This window comes from Oncorhynchus mykiss, chromosome 13 (assembly GCF_057628025.1).
Source record: "Oncorhynchus mykiss isolate SJ-2025 chromosome 13, ASM5762802v1, whole genome shotgun sequence".
Classification (NCBI taxonomy): Eukaryota; Metazoa; Chordata; class Actinopteri; order Salmoniformes; family Salmonidae; genus Oncorhynchus; species Oncorhynchus mykiss.
The window spans coordinates 11,405,923-11,417,734 of record NC_143034.1 but is presented as its reverse complement, the minus strand read 5'-3'; the positions used below and the strand labels follow the sequence as shown (position 1 = coordinate 11,417,734).

Here is an 11,812-nt window from a genome sequence, read left to right as displayed (position 1 = left end):
AGTCACCCGGGAAACAGTGCCTTGCTCAGGCAAAACAACAACAAAAAAGTTTCTTGTCAGCTTTGGGATTTGATCCAGCAACATTTTGGTTACTGTCCCAATGCTCTAACCATTAGGCTACCAAGATACCCTTGATTTTGTATTGATGTGAGAAATAGGTATATCTACACAGTAATGGTGGCTGTGATATCAACTAGCCTAATCATTTTTTGCTTTGAGGTGATAGGCCTATTTTAACTAAATCGAGAAATGAAATTGATGAACTAAACAGACACTTAAACTAACACCTAAAACATGTAGACGTTTTTAAGGCGTTCATGGTAAGATCATTCATAATAAACTTACACACAAACTGACACGTGACACGTTACACGACGTGAACACTACGCCTACATGATGTGTACGTGTCACGTGACGTGAACGCGTCGGCAGTTTGACGCCTTAGAAACAAACTTGTCTCCATTGACAGTCCATATTAATTAATGGCATTATTTTATGGGCTAGGAAGACTTTAGGAGCTTGGTGAGAGGCATCAGTAGCTTCACGAGGCTTAATTCTGGCATGAATAACCCCCCATAGTCCAGCGACCAATCGTACATGAGAACGAGACGCAGTATCAGAGAAGGGGCGGGCTCTTATGATTTCCTGACTAGCCCGTTTCCAATTCTTCTGCTTCAAGGGTCTATTATATTCATTAACGTCATGGATAGGGCTATGTTAACCTATTTAAATAGGCTATAGACAAATACGTGAACGAGGCTATTATCGGTTAATGTCCCACAAAAAGAGTAAGTAACTTTGACGTTAACTTCAAAATTCGCAAATAGCGCTCAACAAGGAAGTAAAAACGAAAGGCCATCAAAAGAATGCCAGACGAAGAAACAATTATCAGGTTAATCTTTTTTTCTTCATCTTTAGGTAGGAGGACAGACTTAGTCTACTTATGCCATGATGTATACAGTGTATCTCTTTTCTAGGCAGGTTTCTATGGACTATCGACAAAATCCATGTCGGGACAAAAAAATATATAATTGCGTCATGTGTAATGGAAACGGCAGATATAGGAGACGTTTTCAAAAGATCGACAGGTGTGGATTTTTCTTTTGTCGGACTGTCTTTATTGTGACAAAGTATGATGGAAACGATGTTTCTTGAATAAATGATAATTACCGAATAGGCTACTTTTGAAGGTACGGAGGTCACGTGATGTCATCATGTAACTTTAAGCGCCACGTCCAACTATGACAAATAATTTATTAACAGGACAAGGATTGTTCTGACTTTAAAGAATGCTTGAATTGTTTCGCCTTGCTTTTCTGGTTGGCTGGCAAGTTACACCATTACATTTTTCAAGATCTAATAGAGTGCACGTTTCAGCATGGCACGGGCCGTGGCGATACGTTGGCACATGAGAATGATTACAATATGGCAAATATTAGTAAATTATTGCATTCTATCCATGCTGGATTTCACAGGCTACCTGAGACATGAAACCGATAGGTGGGAGGGCAGGCAGGCTACCTGAGACATGAAACATATAGTTGGAAGGGCAGGCAGGCTACCTGAGACATGAAACGGATAGGTGGGAGGGCACACATTCATTAACGCGCATTTTATTTTAGGTGTGATGTCATTACGCAAAGCAATTTTTTTTGAGACAAGATAGTTAATTGGAAACGCACCCTAGCAGGCAATTGTCGAATACATTTTCTATGCACACTTTCTAAATGTTGACAACAACAAAAATCGCTGGACAAGTTAATAGAAACATAAGCTAGGTTTCCATCAAATTGGCGACGGATTTTAATGTGAATATTGTAATATCTGCATAAAAACAATATGCGCATTTCCCCCGATCAAATTTACTTGTTGTGGACAGTGGCGATTTTAGCATGTACATTTTGGGCAAAAAACTAAATATTTTGAGTACATGTCAGCAAAGCCACAACACGACACGACACGACAGTAAACAATACATTCATTTCACTATAACGATGACAAACGGTGCCCACAAACTGTTACGACCTACATAAAGCTACACCTTACCACTGCTACACCTGGCTATCAGCGGAGCCTTGTCTGGCAGCGAAACATTCAGCCTCATTTACTGCCTTTTTTAAAAACATAGCTGATATGGCTGACTTGCTTAAAGAAATGTGGTTTCTACTGGCAATTAAGATGTACAAACTATGGCATCAGGGAACGATAAGCGCCAATCCATAATTTCGATTAATACAACAATGAGCAATCTAGGACTGACGTAGTCATTATAACTATTTGTTAAGCGCTTTTGAAATGTACAGCGACAGTATTCAGAACACGGGCCGTTCTTACAGTGTTCTCCCTGTACACCAAGTCAGGCGTAGGATAAATAAAGAGACATACAAGCAGACAATGAAATCTCTTACAATATTAGATGATTGCATTTCTCGAAAACAGGTTATAGGCTAAATGTGCACCACCAAGTCAGAACAGTAACGTTTGGTGAAATTAAGAGGTGAAAATAGACCAAATTATTAGAGTGAGTTACATGGGCTACTAACATCTTACTACACAACATACACTTAGTATTACTTTCTTAGCTACAGTATACACATCTCCCTGGCATATTACACCATTTATACAGCAGCATATAAGACATTTGTGGACTCACCTTGTTGTCCTGTGCTCACTTGAACAAGATGGTGGAGCGACGGGCCTTCGTGGACAAATGTTGTCATCAAAGAAAGAGAAAGAGGCCGGATTTACAATTCCGAATTAGATGACCATTCAAAACGTATTTTCCCTGTCAGAGCTCGATTATTCCCGACTTCCCAGTTGCAATGCTTGCAGTTAGGCACTGTCACCGATTCCTTCCTAACCACTCTTTGTTGAGTTTGCGATGTCCAACTTGTTGTGTAATGTTTATGTATGTCCAATGGCCGGTGAGCACCGACACGTTTGATCTATAATGTCTCTTCATTGTTTCCTTGACGTCTCTTATCAAAAGGGACACCTTTTTATTTTTTCTAAAATTCCTCGCCTTTGATTTTCTACAAAGTACTCTATACTGAGCCTATTTATCAAATGATTTACGAGACTGGAGAACACATTGGGAGGATTCTTAGACATTTCCTCCAGACAGAATCTTTCTATAGCTTTGAATATCCTTGGTCTGCGATGATAGACAAATGATTTACGAGACTGGAGAACACATTGGGAGGATTCTTAGACATTTCCTCCAGACAGAATCTTTCTAAATCTTTGAATATCCTTGGTCTGCGATGATAGACAAATGATTTACGAGACTGGAGAACACATTGGGAGGATTCTTAGACATTTCCTCCAGACAGAATCTTTCTATATCTTTGAATATCCTTGGTCTGCGATGATAGACTGCCCTCTTCAATTCAAACCACAGGTTTTTAATGGGGGTTCTAGTCCGGAGACTGAGGTGGCCATTTTAAGGCAGCAAAGATGTGAATAAAGTTGAAGCGGGTGTAGACTTTCTTTAGGCACTGTAGATGGACTCACTCTGTGTGAAATTATAGGGGTAGACATGGTTTTTGAATGACTACACCTTCCTCTGTCCCCCATACATATAACATCTGCAAGGTCCCTCAGTCAGCTATTGAATTTCAAGCACAGATTTAACAACAAAGACCAGGGAGCTTTTCAAAAGCCTCATAAAGGAGGATAGTCGATGGGTAACAATACAAATTCAGACATTGAATATATCTTTAAGCATGGTCAAGTTAATCATTATGCTGTGGATGATATATTAAACCACCTAGACACATCAAATGCATGGTCGTCATTCTGAAATGAGCTGAAGGACAGGAAGTAGACCATTGGTGATTTTTAAAACAGTTACAAAATTCAATGGCTGTGATGGGAGAAAACTGAGGATGGAGCAACAACATCATAGTGATGCCACAATAATGACCTAAATGACAGAGTGAAAATAAGAATATAAATATACAGAATGAAAAAATATTCCCAAAACATGCATCCTATATGCAACAAGGCACTAAAGTTCGACTGAAGAAGAAAAAAATACTTTTTGGCCTAAATTAATAAACCTTGGGGTGGCAGGTAGTCTAGTGGTTAGAGTGTAGGGGCGGCAGGTAGTCTAGTTTTTAGAGTGTAGGGGCGGCAGGTAGCCTAGTGGTTAGAGTGTAGGGGCGGCAGGTAGCCTAGTGGTTAGAGTGTAGGGGCGGCAGGTAGTCTAGTGGTTAGAGTGTAGGGGCGGCAGGTAGCCTAGTGGTTAGAGTGTAGGGGCGGCAGGTAACCTAGTGGTTAGTGTGTAGGGGCGGCAGGTAACCTAGTGGTTAGTGTGTAGGGGCGGCAGGTAGCCTAGTGGTTAGAGTGTAGGGGCGGCAGGTAGCCTAGTGGTTAGAGTGTAGGGGCGGCAGGTAGCCTAGTGGTTAGAGTGTAGGGGCGGCAGGTAGCCTAGTGGTTAGAGTGTAGGGGCGGCAGGTAGTCTAGTGGTTAGAGTGTAGGGGCGGCAGGTAGCCTAGTGGTTAGAGTGTAGGGGCGGCAGGTAACCTAGTGGTTAGTGTGTAGGGGCGGCAGGTAACCTAGTGGTTAGTGTGTAGGGGCGGCAGGTAACCTAGTGGTTAGTGTGTAGGGGCGGCAGGTAGCCTAGTGGTTAGAGTGTAGGGGCGGCAGGTAGCCTAGTGGTTAGAGTGTAGGGGCGGCAGGTAGCCTAGTGGTTAGAGTGTAGGGGCGGCAGGTAGCCTAGTGGTTAGAGTGTAGGGGCGGCAGGTAGCCTAGTGGTTAGAGTGTAGGGGCGGCAGGTAGCCTAGTGGTTAGAGTGTAGGGGCGGCAGGTAACCTAGTGGTTAGAGTGTAGGGGCGGCAGGTAGCCTAGTGGTTAGAGCAGTGGACTAGTCACCAAAAGGTTGCAAGATCAAATCCCCGAGCTGACAAGGCAAAAAATCTGTTGTTCTGCCCCTGAACAAGGCAGTTAACCCACTGTTCCTAGGCCGTCATTGAAAATAAGAATTTGTTCTGAACTGACTTGCCTAGTTAAATAAAGATACTTTTTATTTTATGTTTAGGGTAACTGCCTCCTTATTTTCAAGCATGGTGGCGGCTGCATCATGGTATGGGTATGCTTGTCATTGGCAAAAACTGTGGAGTTTTTCAAGATGTGTGGTGGAGCTAAGCAGAGGCAAAATCCTAGAGAAAAACCTGGTTCAGTCTGCTTTCCAACAGACACTGGGAGAGGAATTCACCTTTCAGCAGGACAATAACCCTCAACACAAAGCCACCATACACTGGAGTTGCTTACCAAGAAGACAGTGAATGTTCCTGAGTTTTGACATAATTAAATATGCTTGAAAATCTATGGCAAAATAAAAAAAAATTGCTGTCTAGTCATGATACCCAACACTTTGACAGAGCTTGAATAGTTTTTGAAAGCTCTTATGAGACTTACCTAAGACTCACAGCTGTAATCACTGCCAAAGGTGCTTCTAACATGTCATTGGGGTGAACACTTATCACTTGTCATTGGGGTTAACACCTACTCATTGGGGTGAACACTTATCAAGGTATATTAGGGGTTTATTTTTGCTTCATCTTTAAAAAAAAAAATGTTAAGACATTTCCACTTTGACATTACAGAGTATTTTGTGTACTTACATTCATTTTAATTCCACTTTGTAACACAATAGTGTAGACTTCCTATATGCACTGAATGTACAATATTGGAAAGTGTTTTCAGTGTTAGATTTTCAAACCATCTGGATATAAAGCCATGGAAAAGTAGATCTGGACGTGAATCAGTAACCACAGCAGTAGTATGAAACACATTTTCAAGAGGACCAAAGGGGAGGAATCTTTTATTATTTTTTTAAAGGTGAAAGGTCAAGGAATCCACTGCACTTGCCTGTAGATCTGTAGCTCATATGGATAGGAAGGTATTGAAAATTAAACCCATCACAGGAAATATTCATGTAAAATCAGTTCAATGAAAATGGCAGTTCTAATGGGTGTACTATAGAGGAGGGAGTGGTTTTAGATTATTTTATGATGTTGTTTGGACAGCTGGAAGCGATTTGAAAATTGGATTTGGTTTAATAACCAGAGCTGGTTATTAATGAATATTAATGAATTTTGAAAAGGTAATATTTTTTATTTTTTATTTTAAATTTTCCCCCCCTTTTTTCTCCCCAATCTCGTGGTATCCAATTGTTAGTAATTACTATCTTGTCTCATCGCTACAACTCCCATACGGGCTCGGGAGAGACGAAGGTCGAAAGCCATGCCGAAACACAACCCAACCAAGCCACACTGCTTCTTAACACAGCGCGCCTCCAACCCGGAATGTGTCGGAGGAAACACCGTGCACCTAGCTACCAGGTTAGTGCGCACCTCGCCCGGCCCGCCACAGGAGTCGCTGGTGCGCGATGAGACAAGGATATCCCTGCCGGCCAAACCCTCCCTAACCCGGATGACGCTAGGCCAATTGTGCATCGCCCCACGGACCTCCCGAACGCGGCTGGCTGTGACAGAGCCTGGGCGCGAACCCAGCCTCTGGTGGCACAGCTAGCGATGAAGTGCCCTAGACCACTGCGCCACCCGGGAGGCCCCTAAAAAGTAATACACTTTGAGAATGTGGATTGGAAGCTATTAAAAATGATAATTATGGGCCTCCTGAGTGGCGCAGCGGTCTGCGTTACTACAGATCCCGGTTCGATTCCGGTTTGTGTTGCAGGAGGCCGCGACCGGGAGACCCATGAGGCGACACACAATTGGCCCAGTGTCGTCCGGGGTAGGGGAGGGTTTGACCGGCCGGGATGTCCTCGTCCCATCGCGCTCTAGCGACTCCTGTGGCGGGCCGGGCGCATGCACACTGACACAGTCTCACGGTGTTTCGTTCCGACACATTGGTGCGTCTGGCATCCGGGTTAAGTGGGCATTGTGTCAAGAAGCGGTGCAGCTTGGCGGGGTTGGGTTTCGGAGGACACACGGCTCTTGACCTTCGCCTCTCCCGAGTCTGTATGGGAGTTGCCGCGATGGCACAAGACTGGTCCCTGTGTGTTATGATAAAGACTAGTCTGTACTGCAGGTCTCTGTGTGATATGATAAAGCCACTAGTCTGTACTGCAGGTCCTGTGTGATATGATAAAGCCACTAGTCTGTACTGCAGGTCCTGTGTGATATGATAAAGCCACTAGTCTGTACTGCAGGTCCTGTGTGATATGATAAAGCCACTAGCCCGTAAGATTTCAAGTCATTTCAACGAATGGAATACAGGACATAAATAAATATTTACAATTATCTTACCTTGTCATAACCAATAAGCTAAGAACCTATTAGCATACTCAAATGTTTTGTTTTTGTTGTTAAACTTACAACTTATGTTGTCTCTCTGTCTCTCTCAGGGGGAGGACACTGACTGTCTGATATCATGGATCAGACTCCTCAGTCTCTCGCTCCAGTCTAGCATTCTGGTCCTTCGTCCTCCATTACGTCTCAACCTGCCCCTACACCGTCCTCCATCATGGCTCAACCTGCTCATCCACTGTCCTCCATTATGGCTCAGGGTGGTTCTGTTGTCGCTGCACTCCAACTTGTTGGCTGCAATGTCGGAGGTTCAGTTTATCAAAACATCAGTGTTACTATGCCTTCGCATGGTGCTGGTAAGACAATTATTTATTGTTATTTTTGTAGCTCAACAAAAACAAGACCAATTATTACAGAAATGTTGATTAGTTAATATGCAGTATCCCTGTCAAGTAATACAATACAATTAAGCTAATATTTTGTGTTCTGAAAGGGTACGACAGTTGAACTAAGCTCATGAGGTATTTGTAAGTTGTATTCTTCAAGAATCAATGGGTATACAGTATATAATTTGTTTTAAAGTCCAAAAATGGATGTACCAATTGTAGACTAACACACATACACACAAACATACTCATAAGGTACGCCCATGCAGGAAATTGGACTTTGAAACCAGTAACTGAAGGTGTTGTTATGTTACTGAATACTGCAGATTAAAAAACTGAAGGAAAGATACTTTATACATCCCACGACACTAACAATTTTCTTTCCTCATTAGATGAAGATCTGCCAAAAGTCAAGGACAAACACAAGTTCAACATGAAGAAGAAGTTTGGGAGCATCTTTGAGGGGCTTGGAAAACGGGGAAACCCAACATTGCTTGACAAGATCTACACAGAACTCTACATCACAGCTGGGGAGAGTGAAGGGGTTAATAAGGAGCATGAGGTATGGCAGATTGAAGATACGGCTCGGACCAAAGCATTTCAAGACGATGCAATCAACTGCAATGACATCTTTAGATCTTTAGACCCTAAGACAGAGGAACATAATGACAAATCCCAGTCCAAACAAGAGGTACCCATCAGAACTGTGCTGACAAAGGGCATCGCTGGCATTGGAAAAACAGTCTCAGTGCAGAAGTTCATCCTTGACTGGGCAGAAGGAATAGCCAATCAGGATGTAGATTTTGTCTTCACACTTCCATTTAGGGACTTGAATTTGATCAAAGATGACTGCAATCTCTTGGAACTCCTGAGTGACTTCCACCCTGATCTAACAGATATGCAGGATGCAAAAAAGGTGGTCGATGGTAAAGTTGTATTAATCTTTGATGGCCTCGATGAAAGCCAACTTCCAATGTGTTTCCATAACAACAAGAGGTTGTCTAATGTAACCAAGACAACATCAGTGGACGTGCTGCTGACAAACCTCATCAAGGGGAATATGCTTCCTGAAGCTCTCCTCTGGATAACCTCCCGACCAGCAGCAGTTGATAAGATACCCTCTGACTGTTTTGACCGTGTCACTGAAGTTCGAGGATTCAACGACCCACAGAAGGAAGAATACTTCAAGAAGAGATTCAGTGATGATGAGAACCTGGCCAGCAAAATCATCTCTCACATAAAGACATCAAGAAGCCTCCACATCATGTGCCACATACCGGTCTTCTGTTGGATTACTGCCAAGGTTTTTGGGAAAATGTTGAGTGAAAATGACCATGGAAAAGTCCCTCTAACTGAGATTTACATTCGCTTCCTACTCACTCTGACAAACATGAAGAACAAGAAGTACCATGGGGAAAACCAACCAGATCCTCGTAATCTGTCAGAGTCTGACGTACAGATCATTCTGAAGCTTGGAAAACTAGCCTTCCAAAACTTGGAAAAAAGAACTCAGGTATTTTCTGAAGACTATTTGAGAGAGTGTGGCATTGATGTCAATGAAGCCTTCTTGCTCTCAGGGATGTGCACACAGATCTTCAGAGAGGAGGACCCTATGTTTCAAGCAAAGATGTACAGCTTTGTGCATCTCACCATTCAAGAGTTCTTTGCAGCACTCTATGTTGCTTACTCATATGCCAGTGAAAATGTCAACCCATTTTGTTTAAGAGACTACCAAGAGCTACCGAGAACAAATGACAGTGATTCTGGAGACGCATATTTTGGAGACGGGGATGATGACTACAGGGATGATGACTACTGGGACGATGACTGCAGGGATGATGACTACAGGGATGATGACTGCAGGGATGATGACTACTGGGATGATGACTTCAGGGATGATGATGACTTCAGGGATGATGATTGCAGGGATGATGACTACTGGGATGATGACTTCAGGGATGATGACTACAGGGATGATGATGGCTATGGTGATGATGACTTCAGGGACGATGGCTACGGTGATGATGACTGCAGGGATGATGACTACAGGGATGATGACTACAAGGATGATGACTGCAGGGATGATGATGACTTCAGGGATGATGATTGCAGGGATGATGACTACTGGGATGATGACTTCAGGGATGATGACTACTGGGATGATGACTTCAGGGATGATGATGACTTCAGGGATGATGATTGCAGGGATGATGACTACTGGGATGATGACTTCAGGGATGATGACTGCAGGGATGATGACTACAGGGATGATGATGGCTATGGTGATGATGACTTCAGGGACGATGGCTACGGTGATGATGACTGCAGGGATGATGACTACAGGGATGATGACTACAAGGATGATGACTGCAGGGATGATGGCTACAGTAATGATGGCTACAGTGATGAGGGCTACAGGGATGATAGCTGGAGCGAGGATGAAGACTACAGGCCACAACACAGAGGTTCTGAGCAGCAGCAGAAAACACTGCATGACTTGCAGAGGAGTGCGGTGGATGCATCTTTGAGCAGCGAGACCGGTCACCTAGACCTCTTCCTCCGCTTCCTTCTGGGCATCTCACTGGAGTCCAATCAGATACTCTTGAAAAGCCTAAAGCTCCAGACAGAGGGAGACGCAGAGAGCATCCAGAAGACCATCCAGTACATCAAGGATAGACTTTCAGACAAAAAACAAAGACAATATCCCTCCCCAGAGAGGTGCATCAATCTCTTCCACTGTTTGATTGAGTTGAACGATACCTTGTTCGTGAATTAAATTAACCTCTTAATAAATGGATCACTAGTCACCTTCAATAATGCCACATTAATAATGTTTACATATCTTACATTACTCATATCACATGTATGTTCTGTATTTTATATACCATTTACTGCACCTTGTCTATGCTAATCGGCCATCACTCATCCATATACTTATATGTGCATATTCTCTTTCACCCCTTTAGATTTGTGTGTATTAGGTAGTTGTTGGGGAATTGTTAGATTACATGTGTTAGGTAGTTGTTGGGGAATTGTTAATTACCTGTTAGATATTATTGCACCGTCGGAACTAGAAGCACAAGCATTTCGCTACACTCGCATTAACATCGGCTAACCATGTGTATGTGACCAATAACATCTGCTAACCATGTGTATGTGAACAATAACATCTGCTAACCATGTGTATGTGACCAATAACATCTGCTAACCATGTGTATGTGAACAATAACATCTGCTAACCATGTGTATGTGACCAATAACATCTGCTAACCATGTGTATGTGACCAATAACATCTGCTAACCATGTGTATGTGAACAATAGCATCTGCTAACCATGTGTATGTGACCAATAGCATCTGCTAACCATGTGTATGTGACCAATAGCATCTGCTAACCATGTGTATGTGACCAATAACATCTGCTAACCATGTGTATGTGACCAATAGCATCTGCTAACCATGTGTATGTGACCAATAACATCTGCTAACCATGTGTATGTGACCAATAGCATCTGCTAACCATGTGTATGTGACCAATAACATCTGCTAACCATGTGTATGTGACCAATAACATCTGCTAACCATGTGTATGTGACCAATAACATCTGCTAACCATGTGTATGTGACCAATAACATCTGCTAACCATGTGTTTGTGACCAATAACATCTGCTAACCATGTGTATGTGACCAATAACATCTGCTAACCATGTGTATGTGACCAATAACATCTACTAACCATGTGTATGTGAGCAAATAAAATTGGATTTGATTTGAAATTTGATTTGGTACGGCTAAGAGAGAAAAGCCTGACAGACACGGCTGTGTGAGATGACAGGTGCTGTGTGAGATGACAGCCTGACAGATACGGCTGTGCAAGATGACAGCCTGACAGACATGGCTGTGTGAGATGACAGCCTGACAGACACGGCTGTGTGAGATGACAGCCTGACAGAGACGGCTGTGTGAGATGACAGCCTGACAGAGACGGCTGTGTGAGATGACAGCCTGACAGAGACGGCTGTGTGAGATGACAGACTGACAGAGACGGCTGTGTGAGATGACAGACTGACTTTCCCACAGAAGAAATGGAAGAAACTTTGGAGGCAAAGCGTAAGGAAACGGAGCAGCTTTATTCCAGAAACCAACAGGAGG

The 11,812-nt window shown here is 43.1% G+C and overlaps 1 protein-coding gene across 2 annotated transcripts; it reads left to right on the top strand.

Moving 5' to 3' along the window:
- Positions 1 to 424: 424 nt before the first annotated feature.
- LOC110515701 (uncharacterized) lies at positions 425 to 10,474 on the top strand. 2 transcript variants are annotated; one of them, XM_036940013.2, is made up of 3 exons: positions 425 to 892; positions 7,373 to 7,630; positions 8,053 to 10,474. In XM_036940013.2, exons 2-3 carry the CDS (start codon positions 7,492 to 7,494, stop codon positions 10,434 to 10,436), a joined length of 2,523 nt encoding a protein of 840 aa, XP_036795908.2. In that variant the 5' UTR covers positions 425 to 892; positions 7,373 to 7,491; the 3' UTR covers positions 10,437 to 10,474. The 2 variants fall into 2 exon arrangements, with proteins under 2 accessions (XP_036795908.2, XP_090051251.1); XM_090195125.1 differs by having other exon boundaries at positions 602 to 788.
- Positions 10,475 to 11,812: the final 1,338 nt, after the last annotated feature.

Excerpts from the sequence above, each read along its gene's own strand:
- LOC110515701 (XM_036940013.2), top strand. The coding sequence starts at position 7,492 with ATGGCTCAACCTGCTCATCCACTGTCCTCCATTATGGCTCAGGGTGGT. Across the intron at positions 7,631-8,052 it reads TATGCCTTCGCATGGTGCTG|ATGAAGATCTGCCAAAAGTC; the intron begins GTAAGACAATTA and ends TTTCCTCATTAG.